Genomic DNA, 26879 nt, shown 5'->3' with positions numbered 1-26879 from the left:
ATTCCAACTACCTGTTTTGACAGCAAGCTCGACCCTTCTTTTAGTGGCGCATGCGCATGGAGCTAGTCCCGAATGACAACTGCACCACATAACGGACAAATAGTCGGCACAGGAGCCGATGCTAACGCAGAAAGACTTAAGTCTCAGGTTGAAATTCGTTTTACTCGGAGAACGTTATGAGGTAGATAGTTAAAATTTGAAATAAACCAGCTTTGGACGGAACAGACAGGCGCTGCCACCGTGAAAATGGACCTGGAGTTTGAAGACATGGACTCCAAAGGCCGGTGGCAGAAGCTTTATTCAGTAAGTGTGTTAGCATGTGCTAGCTAGCTCCGAGCTAATTCGGTTTGTACGGAGAGCGCGCATTTTATTTGGCTGCATACGCCAACTCTGACGCTGCAGTCAATGTTTTCATTTTTTTGTTTGGCCTCATTTGTGACTCCTTTCTGCTGCAAGCTGATAAAGTAACTCTCACATGACGCCGTAATATCAACTTAATCTTTTGACGCGAAGGCTAAACTCAGCGTAAGGGGTTTAGCTCTTTGTAATTAACTGCATAAAGTTTTTTCCTTAAGCTCTAATATTCTCTAATATTCACGGTCAACCTTATGATTTCGTTTGTGTGCAGCTCTAACACTGGATCATTATTACGAGATCGTTTTTATGTCCTCCGCTGTATTGTAATCCATCTCCTGTTTTGTTTACAGTCAGGGTTGAGTAATAGATAATTCACATTGATCATGGTTCCTACTTAAACGAAAAGATTAAAAGTTGTATTTTGTTTGTCAGGTTGTTCAGAGTTAAAACGGGTTAACTTTCAGTTTAGTTCACTTATACTGCGCTAATTCACAACAAAGGGAGTCCAGGTCAAAAGTCTAATGTTTATCCAGTTAAATATAATCTGAGTTGGTCCAAGTTTGATTTATTTTATTGAAACTCACCACCACACAGTTCAAATGTGTAGTCACGTTAAGGGCTAAGCAATTTTATATCATGTTAATCTTGATTATAGAGTAGTAGAACAATCCTTTATTTGTCCCTCACTGGTGGAATAGATGTACAATACTGTAAAAGCATTAGTACCAGGCTGGGGTAGGTGTTGTTCTGTCTTGAAGATACACTGGCACACCACTGATCTGTTGGCAGGTCAATCAACAAGCATGGAGCGACCCATGAGAAGAGTCTGGATTGGCTTGAGTATGGGGTAGGAAGTGGTAGCTGATGAACGGAGTGACCAAGTCATTTCTGTCAGTAACATCGTCCTCACCAGTCTCCCTGAGGCTTTAGGTTTTTATCTCAAAGTTATCTTTTTTTCTGGAAAACCAATTCAAGTGGTAAAATATATTATTTGCAAGCCGCCTAGTCAAAATAAGTTGAAACTTATATATATCTAAGTTGTTGAACAGTTTGTCTGGCTAAGGAAGCCCAGCGGATTGTGCCAAGTCACCTAACTGTGTTTACACAACAATCTGTGAACTTTGTTCAACCAGTGTGTGACCTATGTGTAGGAAAATGTAGCAGCGCAGCTTCAGAGAGAATAAATTAGAACAATTAAATATGACTCATCCCATCAATAATAAAAAACCCAAATTAAAGATGTAGGGCTGACTATAGCAATATTTAGCAACACTTAAGATAATATAGCCACACAATTTCATTAAAAAAAGTACTATGAAGGCTTAATGTCCTGTTGTCCTCCATGTCCTTTCAGCAAATGTTCTTCCCTTTTTCCAAGTGAAATAACTAATTGATTTAGTAATGTCTTTTCAGCAATATTCCTATTTTTTCTCATTTAAACGCAAAGTGCTAAACATAAACAAAGAGACAGAATGCTTGGTGGGGTAAAAAAATAAATTCAACTTTGACTTTGTGTCCCTGCTATGTTGTCAATACATTTTTTTTAAAGCTAATGATAATCTTTTTTTTGTTTTATCTCTGTTGCAATTTGAAAAACAAAGTTATTTGTAATAATAGTGGGACAAAACTCCCATTGACAAGGTAAATTGTGATGCATTATTTACATTCCTCGTTTTTAAACCTTTGATCTGCTTTCTAGGAAATCAGGAATCAATCCCACGAGTGCTCTTACAAAGTGGCAAAGCATCCAGAAAATCGCAACCGAAACAGATACAGAGATGTCAGTCCATGTGGGTAAACATTTGCATTTCCTGTTCTAATCTGTTATGAACTCTGTCAATTTACAACCAGTTGTAAAATATTTTCCTTCCACTTCTTTTCATCCCTGCAGTCGATCACAGTCGGGTCAAGCTGGAGAACGCAGAAAACGATTATATCAACGCCAGTCTGGTGGTGATGGAAGACGCCCAGAGAAGTTACATTTTAACACAGGCAAGTAAAACCAGTGGGAACAATCGAGCAAAAATGATGTCTTGTGGTCAGTATGGTGTTCAAAGAACCAATTTATGTCTATTTTATTTGTAGACCTATTAACAACAACTCTCAGTGTTAATAATTTGACTTTCTAAGTCATTTTATTTAAAGAATAAAATATAAGAAGACTTTTAACACAAAATCTTTTAGCGAGTTTGTGCTCCTTGATTTTCTTTGGGTTAGGGTCAGGATATTTCCTAAAATGACATAAGCATGCATTGCTATAGTTGATTTTGCCTCTTGTGTAATTATGCAAAAAAATTAATGTAATAGCAAAGTTTTCATCTTGAATTTGAACATTTTTGTATTCAAATACATCATATTACTAGTATCATTACTTAGGTCAGACATTTAAAAAACAGAATTGTATCAATTCTTGGCAGTTTATCAAAAATAGTTATATTCTTTGTGATTTATTCCATTAGTAAACAAACAAATCAGTCAGCCAGAGACATGCAGGTTTTCCATGACTTGGCTCTGATTGGTGATTGGCAAGTCAAACACGTAAAAAAAATGTTTTCATTTATTTATCTTCATTTTTCCTAAATGCATTGAAATTAAAATCTACCACAAGTTGTGGTAGATTTTACACATAAAATCTACCACATCAATAAAAGCGATCTTGTAAATCTTCCATTTATGTTGGGTTCTAGGCTATAACCTTTAAAGAAGACCAGGAGTCAAAAGATGCCATGAAAACACTGAATGTTGCATCTCACTTATTAATTTAAAATTACTCTGCAGTTGTAGCTTGATGACCGTAGTAAAAGGAGACAAAGATCCTTTTTTAGCTTCAGCTTTGAAAGACCTCATGTTTCTGCCAGCTATTGTGGATTTCTTCCTTTCTAAGTCATCTTTAATTAACGAGTAGTCACTCAGATACCACATCATTGTGAAATCTATTCGGGGCTTCATGTAATATGTCGGGTAGGCCGACACAGTTTGGTGGCTTTTCTTTTTTTTTACATTTGTGCGTTTTTCTGAGGTGAGTCATCTGTGGTTTGGGGAAAATGTGTTAGATTTGAGATGAGAAATGCACAGAAATTAAGCACTGCATATTTGCTATAAAAGGACGTTCAATGTATGAATAGAAAAAGGCAAGGTAATTATTTTCTATTATTTGCATCCTTATCACTTTCTGTGCTGCAGTGGAAAAAAGATGCCTGCTTTAATACTTTTTCCAGAGCTAAGGTTTCAGGGGAAATATTTTGAAAAATAATTATGTATTTTTATAAAGATGAAAATATTAATTTTTAAAGCATTAATCTCAAGTAGACTCAACCACTCCACAACATTCAGCTATTATGGGCTTTTAGGTAACCATGTTTTTGCATAGTAATCTGAAATCATGCTTCGATTGTGCTACTCTGAACCTTTTTCCACCAAAGCCTAATTGCCTGGAACCCTTAATCTTCATTAGGGGGCTAGTTGTGTGAAATTTGACTGCAGTGCTGTTTATGCAAATTACATTCAGAGGGCTGTCAAACATTCCCCATGCAGTTTGAGATCCTGAAATGTTACCTTGACTAGAGGGATCACTACGGTAAATTCGGTCATTTTAAGAAATGAGAACAAGTCTATTCCAATTAAATTTACCAAAAGCGTAATGGTTATATGTCTGAGTTTAAATCGGGATGGCTAAATTATAATGCTTACCCAGAGTGAGCCAACTGAAGGCTGGGGGTAATTCAAAAAGTGGCTGTATTTTGGTTAAACTTCTACAAAGGTATTCTATTTTTATCCTTGTAAATGCAGTGGAAACAGATGTTCAGCAGCCTACTAGAGAAGTTAATGGCGTTGCTTATTGGAGAAACATCGCATGCAACTGTGCTGTTTGTTTTGTCCACAGGGCCCCCTCAAGAACACTTGCGGCCACTTTTGGCTCATGATCTGGGAGCAGAAGACGAAGGCAGTCATCATGCTCAACAGGGTCATAGAGAAAGGATCAGTGAGTACTGGATGGGGGGGAAAAAGTATTCAACACCCGTTATGTGCTGAAATGCTAAACCGACCACAGCATGAGTGGTTGCACCATTACCATTGAATGATTAGTTGTACACAGTGAGTTACTGACCCACAGCATCCTTTAAAGTGCTTTTATGCTATTTGACAGCCACCCATCCATCACTTATATGTCTGCTTTAAAGTGGCCCAGAATTTAGTGTAGGGATGTATGGATTTTTATAATAAAAGTTCAGGAATCATGTTTTTACGAATACATTTTATCAGCAGATTATTGTTTAAACAGCGACAGAAAGACATAGTGTGTTTGTGATGAAAGCCAACCTTTTAGCCCTGTAACTCCATGATCCCACATTGTGAAGATTAAATACTCAAATAAACCTCTCGCAAGCTGCACAGCTGTGACCTTGCTTTCTGTGTAAAGCAGCTGGATTGGATCTCTCTTTGTCATGAGATTCACCGTTTCTTGGAAATGGAAGTTAAAGAGCGCCTAGTGCACAAATGGTATGAATGTGAAAAAGCTCTCCTGCGTGCTTTCTGTGGTTATTCAGCAACAAGCTCCTCTTGTTGTTGGATAATTTAATCAGTTTAATTGAGCTTCATGTTCTTGTTACGTGTCTGATTAAAGACACGACCTCCGTTTTCATTTCCTGACAAAATAGACAAATGAATGCTCTTGTTCAGACCACCATGCTTATAGCTAGTAATTTTATTTCAGTTGGGTCGTTGTAACGTTATTGTTTTAGGGTTGCTTGACATAGTTGATCCTATTATTCTGAGGATCAAAGTATCCTCCGGCTTGGTCAGATGGTCATCTTTATTTGGACAATGTCCAACCTATGTCTCTTTTATGTCTCATGTATTTTTATTATCTTTTCTTTCCGCAACAGGAAAAGTGTGCCCAGTACTGGCCGACGGCAGAGGAGAGAGAGATGGCCTTCAGAGACACGCGCTTTATGGTCACACTGTTGTCAGAAGACACCAAGTCTTACTACACCACCAGAGTATTGCAGCTGCAGAATATTAATGTAGGCTGCTGCTTTATTTAGAACATATCTTTAATTTGAACTAATCCAAAGATGATATAACGACGCACTGTGTTTTCTAAATATTTTCAGAAGTGATGCATTGTTGTGAGTCTTTAGGAGTTTGTCTCGACTAACTTTGTACATCTTGATATGGAAATGTTCAACCATTTTACTTTTCAGAATAAATCAAACTTGGACAGATTGATTGGAAGCAGCAATGTTTAAGCATTTCCTCAGATGCTCAGTTGGATTTAGGTGTGGACTTTGACTAGAATATTTCAACACATGAATCTGCATTGATATGTGCACCAATTTTCTCCCTTATTTAGCTTCACCTATCTTAAAATAGAAAAAAGTAGCAAAGAAAAACTTTATATGTCTCAACTGGTGACGGATTAAAAGCACATGATGCTTTCTTTTAACTCTCTTTCACCTTCTTTGTCCACCAGATGTTGATTTCGTTGATGAACAGAAACTGAAACTTGCTGCACTTTTTTTTTTTTAGCTATTTAACACACTTCACTGAACTTCATATAACCTCACACATCCTGACAGAAATCAGCACCTCAGAATTAGTGGAAACAGAGGGTTGTAATTTCCCTGCTTCTGACTTTAGCCGCGTTCGTCTTCCTTTCACAGACGGGCGAGAAGAGAGAGATCCTTCACTTTCACTACACCACGTGGCCTGACTTTGGTGTCCCTGAATCCCCGGCGTCCTTCCTGAACTTCCTCTTCAAAGTGCGGGAATCTGGAGCGTTAGAGATGGACCATGGGCCGGCAGTGGTGCACTGCAGTGCTGGAATTGGACGCTCGGGGACATTCTCATTAGTAGACACATGTCTTGTTCTTGTAAGTGCATTTGCTTACTCCCCTCCCCTCTATGTCTTTTTATTTGCTCTACCACATCAATCAGCAGCAGTTCTTCCTATCAAGTGTTGCTGTGTCTGCACACTTTGTCTTATATGCTTGCAAACTGCCAGGAAAATAACATTTTGCTTTCCTAATATATATTCAATTGGAAATCCTTTCATTTCCCTTAATGTGGTAAGTTTTAACCCACAGCAGATACCCAGCTTGCTCATGAAACTTTCTACTGAACTTAGTCCTATTTTACTTAAAAGTTTCTTTAATAAAACAAGGTCGAGTTGAGAGTTTTTCATTTAGATGACAATATTTGAGTGCATACTTCCCCATTCTTTCAAAATGGGACAAAAAGATTGTTTTGTAATCTGCATATCCAATCTGTCCAGCGGCTGCCTCTGCTGAACACTTATTCACACACTTGAAAAATCGCGCCATGAAACATGGGAATCGACTGGTGGAAACTCAGTTACACTTTTCTTATTCAGCCTGCAAGAGGAACTCGTATTGCTGCTGCCTTAAAACATCTAATCTTCTTCATATCTAGTCAAATAAAACGTGACCATGTGCTTTAATGAACCATTCATATCTTTTTACCTATTCCCATTTAGCTACATTACTTGAGATTATTTAATTGAGATTTTATGTGATAGAGGAAATTATAAATTGCTCACATTGCGCATTCTTCAAATTGTTCTTCACATTTGCACACTGAATACTTGTAAGCCCGGCTTTTGCTTCAAATATCGCTCTCTATCTTGGCTTTGCACAGCTACAGATTGTTTTTTGTCATTCATTACATTTTTATAAAATGCCTCTAGATGAGTTTTCTCAGTAATGCACTCTTTGCCCAGCCTGTTAATTCAGGTGGATGGCCCCGACTTGGTTGGTTTGCAGTTTTACTTTTTCGTTTCCATTTTCAGATGATGGATTGAATCGTGCTCCATGAAGTCTCTAAAAGACCAAATTGTTTTCTAACTTGAACCCGATTTTAACGTCTCTGCAACTTTATCCCTCACCTGTCTGCTCTGCTCCTTGGTCTTCATGAGATTTTCTTTCTGAGTGGTTCTTTGCCAGATCTCTTGTGACAAGAAAAGTAAACACTTTTGATTTGAAAAGTTAGACTGCCAGTATGAGTCTTCCTCCACAGGAAACTGTAAACTCTTTATTTGCGAGGTGCTCGCTCTATTTTAATTGGAAAATCCACATTCATGTGAGAGTTCCTGTTTAAACAATGCAGAACACAGAAGATCAGGAAGTCACCAGAGAAAGTTCCTCCATAAAAGCTGAGCCAAATTGTGTTGCTTTTCCTTCTAGATGGACAAACGGAAAGACCTGTTGTCAGTGGACATCAAAAACATCCTGTTGAAGATGAGGAAATATCGCATGGGTCTGATCCAGACTCCCGAACAGCTGCGCTTCTCCTACATGGCTGTCCTTGAAGGAGCAAAGTTCATCATGGGCGACTCTTCTGTGCAGGTACGACTAATACACATACACCCCAATGTTTAATTTTCAGGTGTTTTTTACTATCCATTTTAATTTCATGTAATATTTGAGATATATTGTTCTGACTTGCAGTTCAATAAATCGATGCTTTCTTATCAGTGAATTTTTAGTTTGAAGTAAAAATACACTCCTTGGGGTGAAAAAAAAGAAAAAAATGTTTGTTTCCTGAATTTAGCTAAGCAAATGGGGACAAATGGGGCCTTTTTCTAGGCAATACACAAATGATCAACAATAAGTGTTTTTAGTGTCTTATTTTGTCACCTGAATTCATCCAGGCCAACGCTTTGACATTTATTGGCTTCCTCTCTTCCATATTTCTTTGCCGGTAGAACCAATGGCGTGTGTTGTCTGAGGAAGATCAGGTGCGGTCCTCAGAGTCTCCGCCCTCCTCCGAGCCTCAGGCCCGGTGTCCACCGGACCGACACAACGGGACCCAAAGAGGAGGTCAGCAGGAGGAGGCAGCGGACTACAGACAGGACAGCAGAGTTCCTACACAGTCTTCCTGCAAGGAACAGGAGCTGGATGGCAGCACAACACAGTCAGTATCATATATATGCAGTTTCTAATAAACTATGGTCAAATATATTCATGGAAATAAATGTGTCTCATAATTTGTGAAAAATTAGACCAAAAGTTGAACTTTATCTTCGCATTGAAGAAGAGTTAAGCCAATGTCGAATCTCTATTATCTATTTATTAAAACACTAAGATTCTACTATGGAACAGTGCCTCCTTCATGGTCCTGAATCGAGATTTGGACTTTCACTCAGCTCCCACGGTTTCGCTTTTCACCTGCATTAGGTGTAACAGGTTTTGTTCACTGGAAAGCCTGAGGGACGTTCCTCACTTTAGATTCAGAATGGGGGAAAAAAATCTGGTGCAACTAACCTCTAAGTTTGCAGAATTTTGCAAACTTGGTGTAAACTCAAAAACATTTATCACAACCAAATTTGGAGAAGTTCATCAGGCTTTGTCTGGAGAATGAGTCGTCAAGAAATGCTAATCATCCAATCAGAAGTGCCCTGGACAATGGAGGTGTTTTTTTTTTGTTTGTTTTTTTGTTTTTATTCTTTTTTTTTTTTTTTTTTTGCTACTGCACTTTTTTAGACAAGACACACACCAATCAATTCTTCAAAATAAAACCATCTCCAACTCTAATCTCTACTGAATAAAGGGACATTCCAACAGATTTATCCAGGTTTTACTTTACCTAATCATGGATAATTCAAGAGAAAATTTATCTATACACACACCAGGCTTTATACATTTTGCCAATGTATTAATTGGGAAAAATGGTATCAATTACATAAAACATACTTGCAAATGTCCAGGGTATTCAGACATGACTCAGTTAATAAAGGATGATTTGAAGTTACTTGGTGAAGGCAGTAAATCTGTGCATAAAAAGTGATTAGAAAGACGTCACTCAACCAATTTTCAATTTTTTTTTGCTTTTTACGCAGCAAACGACGCAGAGAGGATAACATCTCCAAATCTGTCAACACCAAAACACCCCAAGGCAAGTCCAGGTCAACCGACTCTGACAGGAAGAGGAAAAGGTGATTAAATCTTGATTAAATCAAGAGAAACACTTTGTGTTTCTCTTGCATTTTTATTCAGAACCTTGTGCAATTTCCAATAAATGTCCAGTGCAAAGCTAGATCTAAAACATGTGGATAAGAAGACAGTGAGATCCTGTTTGTCATATCTGTTGAAAGAAGGCTGACGCATAAAATCTGCATGTCTGCAAAATCTGTTATTTTGCAGATTTTTTTACTTTTTTTTTGGAGGAAGAAAGAGTCTTGATGAGATTTCTTCAGTTTACTCGCATCTCAGTGTTGTTGTCCTAGAAAGACTTACAGTTAGACCTGATGGAGCGCTTTACTCTGATGACAGCACAGCGTCGAAGTCACTTCTGAGAAGCCTCCCTTTGTTGTGTGATATGTCAGCGGTGTTCCAGTAAGAGCAACGTGAACGCGCAGTCGTTTCTGATCAGGTCTCACTCTCCTGTTGTGGTTTTCCTGGACAGTTTGGGGTGCATTTGCTGCACATGACGAGACATTTCCTGTCCGGCGGGGGGCAGCCTGCCTTTACTCCCCTCTGAGACAGGAACAACCACGACGAGGAGAACGTTTAGAGGAGGAACTTTATCCACAGCTTGCGAAAACGATCAGCCACTTTGGTACCTGGAGGTGTGTGTGTGTTGTGTGTGTGGTGTGTGTGTGTGCGTGCGTGTGTGTGTGGCTGTGTGGTTTGGAGTTGTGGCTGCTCTTCAGCATGGTGTGTGTATATTTGTGTTCACTTGTGGTTAATGCTTCGTGAAACTGAAATGTCAGGCTGAACTAAACCAAAGCGAGATGCAGATGTGTGTTGAACAGAGGAATATTTGAATTGTGCCATAGCTCTTTGCTTTCTTTTTTTTTTTTTTTTTTTTTTTTGTAAGCAGAATTAATTTATGGTGGTTCATGTGAAAGTATAAATTTGGTGACAGTATCCACAATGTAGTTCTGTAAAAACTACATAAAAAGAAAGAGGATTTTTGGAAGAAATCATCTGTTTTTTTTTTGTTCTTTTTTTGCTGCTGCTTCTAACATTCAGTTATAGTTTCTTGAGTCTCAGCATGTTTCGCTTAAACTGTCAGATGCTTTTCTGAATGTATGATTTTTATTTTTTTTTTTGTGGTTATTTTTAGATTAGTAGAAGTAGTTTGTACACTTTGTTCTCAGTCACAACAAAGTGCCTGTTCATACAGTAGCTTCTTACGTTTGCACTGACACATCACTTCCCATTTCCTTTTTGTATTCATGTCATTAAACAATATCATAGGAGTTTAGTTGTTGATGTACTTAAATACTTTGATAATTTATATAAAAGGCATTGATGTATATTTTACTACTTTGATTCTCGTTATGAGTTCCTTTCCAAGGACTAGTTGACGTCTACAAAATAACTCATACATGACCTCCTACTAGTAAATATTCTTTATTTGAGTCATAGTCATATTTTCTGTACAGTTGACTCTGAGCAGGTTGTAGAAAGTATGAGACGACTCATTTTTCAGTTGGGTACAATTTGACTAAAACTGGAAAGGTTCAGAGAGGAAAAAATGATTAGCATTTGTTGCTGGACAAAACCCTCTGGTTTTCTTCCCATGGCTTCGAATGGCGACCATGGGAATCTTTTGTTTTTGTCTTCTGCTTATCCGTGATCAGTTCAGAGGCACAACAAGCCCAGGACCATCCAAGACTCCAAATAATTCAGATTAGAATAGAGTAGAAATGAACTTTATTTCCCCTCAACTGGGAAATCCAGATTTCCCAGCAATGAAGTGACGGGCAACTCAAGACATGCGGGTTCACACAAATGTAGAAGTATGCAAACAGAAAGTAAGAATATGAGATTACAGCATCAGAAAAAATGCAATTATTAGAAATACTATGATTCAAATAAATGTGAAACTGAATAGGACAACTGATGGGGAAAAAAGTAGAATATGTACCTTTATGTAAGAAATACATTGGCACATTATTACGCTATTCTCTACAGCGCATAGTTTGGATAAAGATAAAGGTTTTTGCACAAAATGTTCACTGTTTCCAAAGAAATTCAACAAAACCTGTTAAGATAAAACTATTAAAAAGATTCCAAGCTTGTTATTGGTTTGTTTTTCACAAGCAGAAATCTAATGATTATCTGTTATTAGCGATAACATTTCCTGATTTTCTTGGTCCTCTGCTGCCCTGCAAGATTTCGCTCCACATGCACAAGCTGACTGAGCCTGAACAGAGGAGAATCAGTTTTTCTCAGGAAAATGTCGCCCATCTGTCTCTGAATATATGCATAACAACCTGAAAGGTGATCACTGTTTAAGTTGTCATCACCTTTTTTGTTTTCAAGCTCTTTGGGGGCCTTGGAAAGTCGACACCATTGCCGCCTTATAAGCAAAGGCAGCAATGGTGTCACTAGGGATGAGGATCAGGTCATTATTTAGAATTTGTAATTATTCACAAGGTTCATTTCATAACTGAAAAGTCAGATTTTTGTTTACAGCTAAATACTCTTAATATTTACAGCACATAATTCAAACCTTAGCTCTGGTCAGTGAACGCACCATATCTCAATCTCGTTTAATTTCTTGTCTGTATGGACATAAAGTCCACACAGTTGCCGGCAAATTAAATGATGAATATATGATGGCACAGTAAAAAGCTTATTGCATCTTATTTACTATTTTGTAATGTGGAATAAAACAATATTTCCAGATGTAGAAATGCACATCGAAGTGTAACATGCATTTGTATTTAGCCTCCATCACTAAATGTTGGCATTTATCATTTATTTTGATCCATTTCTTAGGACTATTCACTTATCATTTTCACAAAAAAAAATTACAATTAATTTTTATTAATTCTCCTCTGTTTGGTTAATGAGTGCAACAATAAATTTGAAAATATAAAATGCAATTTTTTGCTGCTTAGTGACACAAATCACTTTCATTGGTGTCCTTAAGAATATCACACATGGGTATGTTTGGGTTTATTATTGCTTTGCTTTTAAAAATATATATTTTTACATTGATAAAACTTTAAGTCCATACTTTGGTGCCTCTAAATAAAATGCAGTGCAATCGGTTTTCCTTAGAGAAGTAAATCATCCAGTAATTTTGTGTATACTTTCCTGTGAAGAAGAACCACTAGCAGGAAAACAGCAGAAGTTAAAAGCAGGTCACCAACAACCCATGAATGTCTCGCACTTCACTGAAAATACTAAACCAGGTGTCCATTTTCTCCAGTTTTGCGTTTGTCAGACCATCAAGATGGAAATGCTCAGATAACCTGCAGTGCTGAGTGGGATGCTTCTGTTTAAAGTGTGAAGTTCTGCTTTCAATTCATCTAATACGACTTTCTGCACGTCTCGCACGATTGAAGTGATTCAAGGCAAGCATGCGAAACGTCACAGCGGCCTGAGTTTCTTTTCCGCTTTGTGTCTCTTGTGTGACAGGGTGAAAACCAGCGACTGCTAACCAGCTCCACCTGAGTTCGGCTCCGGCGGGGAAGCCAGCCTCGGCAGGGAACTCCAGCTCTCCACGCCTCTCTCCAAACCTCTGTGCTCTTCCTCCTCTCCTTTTGCTTTTTTTTTCTGTTTTACGTTCGTCATAGTTTTAATCCGGCTAAGTCCCGTGTTTTCAGCGACACTCGCCTCATAACTCTTCGTGTCTTAAGCTTCAGCGTTTCCCCCCCCCCAAATCCTCCCTGAACCGTTTACAGCAGACACTTTGACATTCACACAGGAGCTTTAAACCCCCTCCTCAGACCTCACCTCCACCTCAGTGTTTCGCTTTTGTTGTTTCCCTCGCATTCTGACCTCTCTTGTAAGACTGAACGTAGGGGGTACGCATTGCCAATTTGTAATGCTGTTCATATGTGTATTTTTCGAGAAAAGAAAAACTGAACATTTTTTTCAGAGGCGAAAACAAGAGGTTCTATTTTTTATAAAAAATCTACTTGAAGTTTTTAAAGGTGACGTGGGGTTTGGTATAAGACAAGTACTGCCTCCACCCCCAAGTAATAGTGGCATGATATTTCAATGATGTACATAGTACTCTGTTTTTTTTAAAAGATGTGTATTAAAGATATTTTTGCTTGTAAAGAGAAAAATGAAGAGCTTATGTTACAGATCTTAATGCTGCAGAAAACTCATGACCTGTTCTCCTTTTGAAATTAAGTTGTCTTAAGTTTATTTAGAGTGTAAGCTCAAAATAAAACTGGTATTTTGTTTACCTACACATCTGCATTTCTCGTTTTTATTTTAAAGCAATACCGCCCCCTCCCCCCCCCCAAAAAAAAACTGTTTTCCCTTTTTAAAACATTCCTTTCCCATAACCAGGACCGCTCACACAACGTCCAATACAATGATGCAAACAGACGGACACAAACCGCCGGCCTGGCAGCCGGCCCGGCCGTTGAATAAGAGTTGTTCTGTTACGACAGCGGATCAAATTACTTGGGAGGTTGGACTGCCAGGAACACACGACGGCACCGAGCCAAGCACTTTCAGTTAGCGGGGTGGGTTTAAAGGGAGTGACATCAGGTCGCTATCACTTTAAATAAACACGCAGGTATCCGATAAGACTTTATTGGAAAACAGTGGAAGGGATGCAGGAGCGCGCGAGTTGAAAACGCATGGAGATGATGGCTCAGGGAATATCAAGATTTAAGCTCGTTTTTGCAACTAAAACATCATCAATTAGAAAAGTGCAGGGGGGATGCCGCTCCCAAACAGCAAACTCCAGGAAGTTGGAATCTTCCACTTGCTGTTCGGTTCTTCGCTCTGGAAGAAAAAAAATCAAATAAATATTTAACTTTTGTTTCTGGTTTGATGCCTGCAGACGTAGAAGGAAGTCTAGTTTCAGGCTGACCTGGCCGTCCAGCAGGTGGAGCCAGTCGTTGAGGTGGTTGACGAGGGTGAATGCGTCAGGAATGTTGTCGCCTTCCGAGCAGAAGAGCAGCAGCACCGCCAGCGGGAGATCCTCGGCACAGCTGAACACATCCACAGCGCCAACGCGTCATTTTGACACCAATGCAGACATTAACGTGTGAAAGGACTGCCAAGGTTTTTTCATTTAATGAAATGAGAGGCAGCAGTGCCTTGCTAAAGTTTTTTGTTTTTTTTTTTTTTACATTTTGTCATTTTTTATATTTTAATGTGGACCAAAAGAAAGCAGTGCATGAATTTAAAATAGGAAAAAAATCTGATAAGTGTGGCATGCATTTCTCCTGCTCCCTTTTTGAGTGATCCCCACCAAATAAAGTCAACTTCAGTTATAGTTTTAAGCTCAGATTCTAAATTGGATTCAGGACTACACTTTGACTAGGCCATTCTGAACAATGGGTATTCTTCGTTCTAAACCACTCTTGCTCTGGCAGGGTTTCATTTAGCATTGCCTTGTATTGAACTTCATCGGGCTCTTAGCCCTGACAGGTTTTGCTGTTTCTGCCACCAGCATGATGCTGCCACCACCATATTTAACAACAAGGATGATGTCTATCAAGGTGAAGTGCAGTGTAGAGTTTTTTTTTCTTGATGTGTAGATCAATAAGATTGATTTCGAGCACTTTCTTCCACATGCATGATTAATGAGGTTTCTCAATAGTTGTGCTGTACCAGAAGTATTTCCAGATCAGTGCGACATTAGCTTGGAATACTGCTTGTTACAGAGAGGTGGAGGAAAAGGAGCTCGTCTGTTTGTATTCTTCCTGCTGGTCTTGTGGTTGTAACAAGAAAGAGTGTGAAAATGTTTACATCTCTCTGTACCTGTCTGTGTAAAGGCCTTTGGTAATGCCGCCTCCCGGGATGCAGAGTCTCGGCTCTGCGTCCGCGTCTACTCCAGGAAACGCCGGGATCCGCTCCATCTCCCTCCAGCCCAGCTCCTTCAGAGCGTCCGCGCTCGCAGCCAGCAGGGACGGCGTCATCAGGTACCTCAAAGAAGTGCTTTTCATCGAGACATGGGCATTCATAACCCAAGCAAAAAGAATAACAACAAAAAACAAAAAAAAAACAATTGATTTTGGGGAGCACATTTGTACCCCTGTAGCTGCTGGTCGTCCCTCTGGTAGGCGTGGCTGCTGGACAGAACCACCGTCCTGGAGAAACCACTGGCTTTGATCCAGGTCTTGAGCTGCTGCCGAAACTTCTTAGACCTCGTCTGCAGTTGAAGCAAGGTTTGGAGCCGTGAACATGATGGTGTTTACAGAGACGACACACAAACATGGTCAGAAGTTCAGCTGCACATATCATAGGAATCCAAGGCAAATAAATGCAGAGCTTTTGGCAAGTTAGATGTTACAATTATCTGAACTTAGTGGACATAACATAGAATATGTACTTAAAAACCCATTAATATTATTGTAAAAGCCTCACAAAATAGGTCTTTCTTTTCACCATCAAAAGGATTTTGGCAGAAATACTTGAGCTCGTTAGAATAGTGAATTACCGTAATTCCCGGACTATAAGCCCCTACTTTTTTTTATTTTTTACATATTTTGAACACTGGACTCCTGATAATACACGGCTTCTTACCAAAGGGATTCTAAAGGCTCGACTGATACGTGATGAAGAAAACAGCTCAAATATAACTATGTATTTATTTAAATGAATGATTGGAAATGATTACAATGTTCATTTTTCTATAATTCTTAGGGAAGAAAATAAATGATAAAACAGTGTTTACCTGGATAATTGGTGCTCTGATCTGAAGAACTGCCAGTTTCAGCTCTGCTGCTGTGTAAACTGGATACAAAGCCAGTGGACAGATGAGTACCATGCAGAAAACTACTTACGCTGCAGACAAACTCATCTCTACTCATCTCCAGAGTGAGATTAAGATTAAAAGTAACACTTTTTGACACGCTCTTAAGACAAACAAACATAACATTTTGAGACAATGGCAGTAAAGAACTCTATTTATCCAACAAGTGACCTCTGAACTTGCACTCACGGATGGAAAATGAGCTGCAACTGAGATGGGGTGCTACCTTCTGCGGGAGTGTGCAGCTCCTCGGCGTCCGCTTTGCTGCTGGCGTACGGGTTGTTCCCGGCCATCGGGATCAGGCAGTCTGTGTGGAAGTAGCCCACTCTGCTCATGTTGAGGGTGGACACAATGAGGTCAACGGCCAGCTGACCCACGTTACCCACGGCGACTGCAGGCTGTCAAGGCAATGAAGAAATATTTCCCATCGTGGAAAAATGAGTGCTATCTGTAATACGTTATCACTATGAATTAACACACTTGATTCTGACGTCAGAAAAAAAATAAGTTTGTAGTTCAAGACTAGACTAACAATTATTTTATTTATCGATTAATCGGTCGATTATTTTGACGATTAATCAGTTTTAAAATAATTTGGCACATTCTAAATGTTTTTCATTTAAACATTTAACATTTTTATACAACATTAGAAATAAATAAAAAGATAGAGATAAACAACGCATTACATTTATTAAAAACAAACAAAAAACAGCAAGGTACCCAAATACTCCTGGCTATTCTACATTAAAAGCAGCTAATCAGTGTTTTTACTCTAAATGAAGTTATTTTATACGCTATAACACGAGAGAAAGCTCTTCTTTTGCTGGATTTCACCGCTTAAACACAAACGTTGCGGCTATAAGAGGCGGATGCAGAAGATTAGCTCCGTGAACTCACCATGACCAGGGTAAAACCTTTGAAGGCAGCCGGGGAGTCTTGCGAAGAAATAAACATGGTGTTCTTTGGTCGGAAAACACACAAGACCGGGCGGGTAAGCAGAAAAATGGTTTAAATGAAGCTGGACGAGACCGAACTATAATTTGTCAGCAGGTTTCACTTCAAGTTTCATGCCTGCTGGTGTTATGGACCTTTTGGACGCCTGTCTGTCGAAGACTAATGACAGAAACGGTAGTAGGGAGGCCTGTGACTGCCTGAAGGAAATGCAAAAATAAAATATAATTCCCTCAACACAAAAAAAAAAAACGTGGTAACGGTTTTTTTTGTACATTTGTTTTAACTGATTTTATTTTCACTCACATTATTTCAACCAATTCTGTGAGTAAGATAATACCAACGCGTACCTTTTTTACATTGGAGTTTGTATTATGCTCAGGCAAATTAATAGGCAACAAAAAAACCGGTGGCTCTGCACGATTTTTCTGCCGGCGAGGTAAGCGCCGCATCCTTGGGGAAAGCGGAGATTATGCGCTGATTAAACCCGGATAGACAGGAAGCTCCTGCTGTCTCTCCGGGATCTAGATACTATTTAGATCCAAAAGTGTCACAATCCAATTGAAAAAATAACTTATTCAATATGTAGTGCTTTGAATGACATTGCTATAAATCACGAGATTTATTGACAAGATAAGTAAATAAATAAATAAGAAATTAATTACATTTGTAATTGTGAAATACACCGTTAAGTGATTAAAAGTAGGACTTATTTACAATTCTCAAGAATTATTTCCGTATTTTATTATTTGATAATTCAAATAATCATGAACAAATTCAAACTAAGACTGATCCAATAGTTCATGAAATTTAATTTATTTCAACGACACACCAGGGACAAAGGCTGCACTTGTAACAACCTACCAGCAGTATTGACGGCTAATGCTGATACAAACATGATAAAATGCATGACATGAGTTAAAGAAAAAGGAAAGAAACAAAGACCTGGTTGCACAAATTTGACCCAAAATAAAGTTTAGCCAAGTTGAGGTTTGAAAGGATCTTAAAGATATCATTAAAAGAAGAAGAGTATAAAACAATCCCATACATCCCACACAACATGTGTACAGTATGGTCGTCATGAGTTATTGGAAAAAATATGGGGAAAAAGTCACAGTATAAAAGCAAGATTTCTTCATGTTCATGTTCGATAGGAAGACAAGAAGAAAACTGGTCAGAGAGGCTGCAAAGAGGCCTGCAGTGACACTGAGAAACTTGAGAATTAAAAAAAAAAGAAAGTGGTTTGTTGAACTTTTGTACCAACTTTTCCAAATACCAGATAAAAAGCATTTAAGCTTCTGCTAAAAAATTGAAATTTCCTGTTTCCGAATGGCAGTTTGAGTCAAAACATAAGCTGAAATTCTATAGAGCTTCACAAGAGTAAAATTAAAGTTGTTTTTTTTTAGACCAGTCTGACCCGAGTCCAGAACAAAATTAAGAACATTTGTAAAACTTTTGCACAAGTTTCTTTTCCAGTTTATTTGGACCATATAAATGTTCCTTAAAAGATGGAAACATATTATTTTTTTATCAGGGTCTCAAACTTTTCAAAAGTGTCAAATCACTTTATCAATCTTACACACAAAGACTAAAACATACACGATTACATTAATTAGGAGAAAATACTTCAACTGAATAAATCAGCTTAAAGATTCTGATTAGTCTTTCGACAATCCCTACAAGAAAATAACAGTAAACAAATAAAAATAAAGTATATATTTAATCATATTAATTTGAAAAAAACACTATGCATTAATGATAAATTTAAGCTCATAATTTTATTTATATATATTTTTTTGTCATTATCAAATGCATAGCAATAAAGGTAGCAATTAAATTACGAGAAAATACAGTAGATTTATTGTGCTTGCTTTATGACACACAAAAAAACTAAAGTTATTATGAGGAGAAATGATTTCTGCCCATAAATGTCTTCCTGAGTAACTGCAGGACTAAAACTGGCAGCATTGAAGCTCAAAATGTCAAAGAATTGGGTCAATGTGTGAAAGTTGCAAGTAAAAAAGGACCAAAAAAAATTACATTGTCTTGAGCTTGTCACCAGAAGAGGAACTTATTTTTGCTTTCACCTCATTAGGAACAGCTTCGCCTTTCACTGCTGCCAAAACATTGTCCACCATCATCTGCACCATCTTTCTTATCGTCCCACGAGTGTTGGTCCCAATGTGGGGCGTTATCAGCACGTTGGGGAGGGTGAGGAGCGGATGATTCCTGCACAAACCCATCAGACGAAGCTAAAATTAGCAATAATGTGTAAACAAATGAAGAGGGAGAGTTTAAAACAGAGGGTACCTGGGTAGAGGTTCGGGGTGAGTCACGTCTAAAGCTGCAGCTCGTATCGTTCCAGACGTCAGAGCTTTGACGAGAGCGTCCTGATCCACAACCAGACCTGCAACATAAAACAACTCAACCTGGTAGAGGACCGAGTTCTTCTGAATTTCAGTCCAGGAGAAGGATTTTCCATTACCTCTGCTGACGTTTACGAGTGTGGCTGTGGGTTTCATGAGTGACAGCTCTCTGTGGCTGATGAGGCCGGTGGTGTCAGGGGTCAGGTTCACCACCACCACCACGAAGTCGGACTCTTTCAGCAGGTCGCCCAGTTTCTCACAGTAACTTGCCCCGACTGCTTGCTCGTCTTCGATACTTCTAAACAAAAGAAGAATCAAAGATCTCATGAACAACCGCCTCCATTTCTTGGGTTGACGTATCGCGGTCCGAAGTCGACCTTCTGTTTCTGTTGTGGTAAAGGATCCTCATGTTGAAACCTCTGCTTCTCTGAGCAACTTTATACCCGATGTGTCCCATTCCAATGATCCCCAGAGTTGAACCTGTGACTTCAACTCCCATAAGGCTTTGTGGTACATGGGTGGTCTTGGAATCAACCGATATCAGGTGACCTGCAGAGACAGAAACCAGAAAAACATTGCCAAGCTTTCAGATAATTTTGACCATAAAAGTTGACACCCACCTCACAATAGGGAAATAAATATCTGTTTAATTTTGGGCTTTTAATTATGTAATCATCTAAGTTTGAGTTTCTCTATTTGCACTATGGATTGACTGGTAACACTAAAAAAGTACTTGAGACCATTCAATCTATAGGTTTCCTTTAATCGAGACAAGGGGGAAATTATACATGCTCCCATTAATAATAGGCTAAATGTCCATTAACAAAATGGGAAGCTTTTGTAGCTTTTTTCATAACCAGCTGAATATTTGATCGATCTTCTTAGCAGGTTAAGGGCTCGGCCATTTCTTGAGCAAAGTGTTCGCCTGGTTTTACCATCAGAAAAAAATATTTTCTGATTAAAACCTTTGTATTTGTTTTTGCAGTGCTGGGTTTTTCCATCTTATGCAGTCCCTAAGATCCCGTGTGATTTTTTTTTCCCCTCCTTTTTTGTGTGAAATTCTTTCTTCTTCTTGTTGAACATCCAATTGTGCCCAACTTTCATCCCTTTCCAATCCACCTTTTGGTACTGAGACAACACCACAGCACAATCCAGCCACTACCGTGCTCCATTGTTGGAACTGTGTTCCTTTTTCTTACACTCTGTATCCAAATAGCTCAGTCTTTATCCACTTTAACCGTGAGCTGGAGTAAACAGTACACCATGAGGTATTTTAGGAGTGAGAATAATTACAAGAGGGGAATGTGTTGCTCTCACCCTCTAGGACCGTCCTTGCTGAAGCCAGAAGGAGCGCCATGGCCATGTCTGCAGTGGCGTCGCTCACCACGCCGGGAGTGTTGGCGACCTTCACCCCAAAGCTGTTGATGTACGGCACGTCCAGATGGTCGATGCCCACTCCTCCGTTGGCGATCACCTTCAGCGATGGCAGGCGGCTCAGCAGGGAAGGCTCGGCCGCAGGACTGTAGTTCCACATAAACATGCCCTGGATTTTAGGGCCGTGCAGGGCCGGGTTTTGTAGAAACTCCTCGAGGCAGATGATGTGGAAGTGTTGGTTGATAATGTCAACGACGTCCTCGTGGAAGCCCTTGTCCCCAACCTTTGAGATCAGAACCCATGGTTTGTTGTCTGTCATCTCCTGCTGACATAAGAACACATTTAGAAACATTCAGACAATGGCTGGTGGTATTTCAACATCCTCAAAGCATGATGCTGCCACCAACATGCCCGAACAAACTGACTGGATATTTCACAACTCAAATATCCAGGAGGTGACATCCGGACTCGGTTTATAGATTACAGTTCAGAGTTCAATGGGTAATTTTGGCAATATTATGAACAAATAATTTGAACTATTTATCACCAGACAGTGTGGAGGAAAAAATGTTTTCTCTGCGTCTAATAAAAAACTGTTCCTTCAGTAGACTGATCAGAAATTTGCTTAAAGATCTGAGCAACTATTTTGTGATGCTTATAAAACACTGTAAGTAAATAAAATCTAAAAATCGATAAACCGTCTCAGGCAGTTTATCGATAACTCACATCATTGATAAACTGAGTTATCAATAACTCATAGTTTAGTTATGAATGAGAAGGATGTCTCTTCTCATTCATGAACAACTGAAATCCTAATATTGACAATAACAGAAAGCTGTTAGGGTGTTTTTATGCAGCTTTAGCTCTGTAAGATTGCTGATCTCTTAAACTAACTTCTGAGCCCCAGGAAGTCATAACACAGCTGACACTGACTAAATTAATATAACAGATCATATTTCTTCTTGTAAGATATTAAAATAATAAGTTATGGCATACAGCTGAGTGCTGAGAATAAAACTAAACATGAAACTGGGAGCAGACTGTAAATACTCACAAATGACTCTTGTTCTCACTTCCTGTCTGCCCTTCAACCAGGAAGAACTACTCGATAACTTTAAGAGCTTCAAAATAAAAGTCCTAAAATAAATAGACCAGTGAGAAGGATTATTTCCTACGTTTGTAATTTAGATACAGCTTCTGCATGAACAGCGATGAGGGGAAAAAATTTATTTTGTCGTTGTTGTACAACACCGTGGAAGCTCATTGTAGAACGTGAAAAGCATAAATACAGTGTTTAATTAATAAAACAAGCTGCATTATCGGCTTCACAAGGACATCAAGATCTGGGCTTTGACTTGGCCATTTCTTAGCTCTCAGTCACTCCTTGGTGGATTTACTGGTATTTTGGGGTGTTATTGTCATGTCATAATGAACAGTTCTGCTTTAGCTTTATGTTTATTAGTTTTTTTTTATATCACATTTTCCTCAGACAGCTTAGCTGTAGCTTTTTGATGAGCTACAATAATAGGTCTATAGGAAAACATCCCCAAACCATAACACCTCCATCTCTGTGCCTCACAGTTGGTGTAAGGTTCACGGATGAAATTTGGTTTTTCATAAATATGTCTTCTGTTCTCCTGTCTAAATATGTAAAAGGTAAATTTATCTGTCTTAAGAACGTTTTTTTTCCACAGAGTCCGGTCTTTGTCTACGTTCTTCCTGGCAAACCATAGTTTGGCCTTAATGGTTTTCATAAAGAGCAAAAATTGCAACCCTTTTCAGTGGAAATAATTTAAAATAATATTTTGAAAAAGAGTACTTTCTTCCACTGTGGTAATCTAGTTACATTTCTCGATTTTTAAAAATTGGACATAAAATCTCCATATGTGCCAGTAAGACAGAAAAACACACTGGCTTTCATCATAAGACACTCGCTATTTACCTTTCCTTCTTTTTAATAAATGGTTGTGTAGACATAAATTAGATCATATTACATAACATTTGATCAATAACTCTAAATACTGGTTGACATATGGATTCTGTATTGACTGTAAAATATTTCCTCCCATGCTCCATTAACTATGTGGCTCTGAACAAGAGAAGATGGCTGTAGAAAATAATTGACTGGACACACTGACCTGAGTTTACCATTTGAAACACTTAACTGGACAGGAGGTGGGAGAGCGGAAAGGAGGGGAGTGTGAAGTGTCTGAGCTACTTGGATTAGCTTTTCTAGACACTTTGTTCCTAATAGAAAACAGCTCCCAGTTTAACAAGTTTTGTATCTTTGGTCACAAATTACTTCAGATGCATCCATCAATTCAAAGTTGGACTCCTTCACGTTTTATCACAAGCTCTTTCTGCAAACTTTACAGTTCAAAGAGTAATTTTTGCCTTCAGTCCAGTTTAATGAAACTCATCTAATACAAATATCTTTTTTTGTAAGTTTGTCATTTTTACACTAACGGCATTTTTTAGTTTTAGATGTTAAAACAAAGGGGAAAAAACAAAATTGAGGGTAGGTGCATGTCATATGTTGATGTTTGTAGAAAAACTATGAGAAACCAAAGAACAAGAATAGAAAATGAAAAAAGTTTGCATGTATTTGTAGAAATATCCCTTTACTCTAATAGCGCTAAATGAAGTCCAGTGCAACCAAGTAATTTGGGAAGATATTATTAGCAAATGATTAAACTTATGTGAAATTCATATATGTGGTAAATTTGTGAAGGCCTCTGGTTTGTTAAAGAACATTAATAACCAACATAACCCTACTTAAAGTGGCCCTTGTTGAATAGTAGCAAGAAAAAAAACCACAAGAAGTTTGTTCATAAATCAAGAAGATAGCCATCACAGATGTGTAAAAAGTCTAAATGTAAAATATTATGAGTGGCAAAAATCTAATTTAGCGTTACTAGGTTCCAAAAGCACAAAGCATCAGATTTTTCTTGATAAAAAATTGATATTTTTCTTCCATACTCATAATGATGTTCTGGTCACACTTTATTTAAAGGAGTGTTCATAAAACCAACATGACTCTGTCATTAACATGACATAACATCTGCTATGAGCATGAAGGAGCCGTCATGAATGTTTATGACTGTTGTCATGAAGTGCTATTTGGTAAATAATGACAGTTTTAATTCAAAGTTGCACTGAAAGTTGCACTAAGAGTCCATTAAAAGTGTCAAATTTGCACCTCTAAGTATAACTGAAAATTTGGAAATATAAATGCTGCGTGTTTAGATGAAACTTCTGCCAATAAAGTGCAAAGCGATGGAGAAATACCTTTTTCCGCTGCAGCGTGCTTGCATCTGCAGATCTGAGTAGGTTTGTCACTTTAAGAAGCCTGTGTGTTGGAGCTGCAGCCCGGATTTTGTCACGCACCGGACTTGGCGGAGACATTGCATTCTAACCGGCTAATGTTAATAAAATAAAAATAAAAGATAAAAATATATATGCGATTTAATTAAAAAAAAAAAGACAAAAATGATATGGAAAGGGAAAACATGGTTGCATGTGTGTTGCATGTTGTATAAATAAATAAATTCTTTTAGATAAAATCCACTGTTCTCATGCAGGAGAATAAAACTGGTGTCATGTCCATTTACCATCCACATGCTAGTTAGTATTCAAAGAGTAAATGCATGAGCGTAAATAACTGAGATACTTCAAGAACTGATAATGTTCTTATATATCAGTTCATGAAGAGTCAGTGCTGCTCTCACCTTTTCAGTTGAAGTTGTTTTCAGCTCTGTTGATTTCTGACTGGGGAGAAAAAAACAGGCGTCAGTTTAAAGACCTTGGATAAAATCTAATCTGATCATGTGGATGTTATATCTTTAACTGGGCTGAAGGCTGCAGTGAACTATTCCTTCCTTTGTAGAAAGAGAGAGAGAAATTGTTAAACCCAGTAACTGAAGGGCCGTGATTGTTAGAGAACAAAAAAACTGATCAAAGGTCATCAGTTGACTTATTGTCCATAAAGAGACAGTACATGTGGCTGATTATACATGCACATTTCCTTTAAAAAGGGCATTTATTTTTAATGCGAATTCAATTTGTACGAGTTAGGAATCAATTGTAGCAAAGCTGCTGGCTTTGACAGAGTCAATACATTTTGCAAAAAGAAAACAAAAAAACATTTGCCTAACATTCAGCCATTACAGATAAAAATATAAAAAAGAAGTGTTGTTAAATTTGCTGGAAGAAAAAAAAGCCGATAAATGATCAGGAGAAATCAACAAAATTTCCTCTTCAAAGTTGAACATGTCCAACCTCCCACTAGATGGCATTAAGACATTTACTTGGAGGCAGCACAAGCCATGTCTTTTGCTTTTTGTTGATGAAAATCTGCTCTAGCAGAAGAATTTTGGATTACGTTCACAAGAATAGACTCATCAAAAAATAAAAGGTGTGCGCAAATATCGAAAAATAAAACCTGCAGATGATTTAATCAACTTTGACGAATGCCCCCCGAAAAATCTTCGATCGGATCATTTTGAAATAAAATCCTTCAGCATGTTTAGTCTTTACTAGTCAGATCAATAACTCTTATGCTGTATCCTCAATAAAAGTTGATTGAAAATCAAAGCATGGCAAAAATAGACGTTTAGATGTGAGAATTAAACTTGATTTCTGTACATTGTCAGTACAATCAACACTTGCTTGGTGTTTTATGAGTCACACAGAGGCTCCATAATGGGTCAGAGGAGCCGTTGCAGGACTGAACCCTCCATTCTTTTACCAAGTGTTGCATGTACTGATTCTGACTGCATTGTGTTCAGAAGGTGGTAATACGACCGAGGAGTCGGTTTTGATGCGACTCCCTCCGTGTTGGTCCATGTGCGGGAGCATTAGGGAAGGCTGATCGATGGCTTACCTGCTTTTAACTGTTACATAATCGCTCCACCTCACTTCTGCTCTTCACTTGTCTCCATCTTTCCTCCTCTCTCCCGCTGCCTCCCTCCACCTCACTTGCCCTCACCTTCTATTTCAGCGCTTTAAGTATCTCCTCGCCTTGAGATGACATGCCCCGTGACGAAGGCTGTAAACCTGGACTGGCCAGGAGTCGTTCAGTTCCCTCATTAAGCCACTTCTGATCTCCAGCCAAGCCTCCATCTGCTCCAGCATCCAACAGCAGTGGTTGTTTTAGCAAACAGCTGACTCATCATCAAGTACATGCAAGAATTCTGTCTCTGCTTTATTACACTGTATTTTCAATCAATGCAGAGATGTAATAAAGTAAGAGTTACTGTGCCACATCTGGAGGGAAAAATTGAGTTTGTGTTTAAAAGGAACATGTCTGCCTCAAGAAGCACTCCATCATTTGAAATGTGAGAATTTTGCTCACATTTCAGGATCAAAAATCTTATGCGCGCTGCTCTTAAATCTTACCTTGTGGCGTCACAATGTGGCACCGGCTGTGATAGTCCTTGAACAAACTGTAATAGTCTGCTGACGTGAGTCTGCAGGCCCATCCTGACTCAGCTTAAAAGCCTACCTCTCATGCACCGTCTGAGCAGATGAAAATAACAATAAAACAAGTGCAACATGCTTTATATACTGATAATGTAGTGTGTTGTCTGGCCCACTAAGCTTTATCCGTTTTCAGTTTCAGGACTCAACAGAGAACATTTGCCAATAGAGGATGAACAGAAGCTTGCATCTAAATAGTCTCTTTTTATCTCCTCAACCATTAGATAAATATTTCAACATATCATAACTTCATATTTTTACATGTAATGTTTAAACATAAAATGTTCTGTTCTTCAAAATCTTGCAACAAGTCTAGTTTGTCAAATACACTGAAACAATGTATGACTACATGCTTGTTTTGCAGTCATTTTCTTTGTCGTGTTCTACATAAATACATATTTAGATTTTGTTCCTTGACACATTTTATAAAAAAATATTCAAACAGGTAATGATTTACATGGATCATATAGGCAGATGCCCAGGGCAACCATAGCGGGTCCAAGGGCGTACAAGAACCAGATATTAATAAATACAACTTAACAGTCAATTGTGGTCTGAAGTTTCACATTGCTTTTATTTGTGTGCAGCGCTGCAAGCTTCCCCTGCTTGCTGCTGTGAATAGGGAGACGAGGGTGTGTGCTTTATGTGGTT

The 26879-nt window shown here is 38.5% G+C and overlaps 3 protein-coding genes across 3 annotated transcripts; 1 reads left to right on the top strand and 2 right to left on the bottom strand.

Annotated features, from left to right (window-relative positions):
* Window positions 1-46: 46 nt before the first annotated feature.
* ptpn2b (protein tyrosine phosphatase non-receptor type 2b) lies at window positions 47-13536 on the top strand. The gene is made up of 10 exons (XM_055053934.1): window positions 47-303; window positions 2057-2147; window positions 2249-2349; window positions 4241-4339; window positions 5244-5381; window positions 6021-6230; window positions 7560-7721; window positions 8081-8289; window positions 9215-9310; window positions 12753-13536. The coding sequence occupies exons 1-10, from the start codon at window positions 247-249 to the stop codon at window positions 12772-12774; spliced, it is 1185 nt and encodes a 394-aa protein (XP_054909909.1). The 5' UTR covers window positions 47-246; the 3' UTR covers window positions 12775-13536.
* A 334-nt stretch (window positions 13537-13870) lies between these two features.
* psmg2 (proteasome (prosome, macropain) assembly chaperone 2) lies at window positions 13871-17183 on the bottom strand. Its single transcript, XM_055053935.1, has 7 exons — window positions 16957-17183; window positions 16286-16457; window positions 15982-16040; window positions 15338-15456; window positions 15066-15242; window positions 14170-14290; window positions 13871-14081 (listed from the first exon to the last, which is right to left on the bottom strand). Exons 1-7 carry the CDS (start codon window positions 17011-17013, stop codon window positions 13998-14000), a joined length of 789 nt encoding a protein of 262 aa, XP_054909910.1. The 5' UTR covers window positions 17014-17183; the 3' UTR covers window positions 13871-13997.
* Window positions 17184-17804: 621 nt separating this feature from the next.
* zgc:136493 (uncharacterized protein LOC692276 homolog) lies at window positions 17805-24160 on the bottom strand. The gene is given in 7 exon segments (XM_055054109.1): window positions 17805-19239; window positions 19321-19417; window positions 19496-19674; window positions 19754-19925; window positions 20694-21072; window positions 24039-24124; window positions 24127-24160. Coding segments are annotated over 7 exon segments (1140 nt in total). The 3' UTR covers window positions 17805-19046.
* Between the last annotated feature and the right edge of the window lie 2719 nt (window positions 24161-26879).

Source organism: Poeciliopsis prolifica, unplaced genomic scaffold (assembly GCF_027474105.1).
Source record: "Poeciliopsis prolifica strain line A6 unplaced genomic scaffold, Auburn_PproV2 SCAFFOLD038, whole genome shotgun sequence".
In the NCBI taxonomy this organism is placed as follows: domain Eukaryota; kingdom Metazoa; phylum Chordata; class Actinopteri; order Cyprinodontiformes; family Poeciliidae; genus Poeciliopsis; species Poeciliopsis prolifica.
Note: the sequence above shows the minus strand (reverse complement) of the source record. Positions and strands in the feature narration are given on the sequence as shown.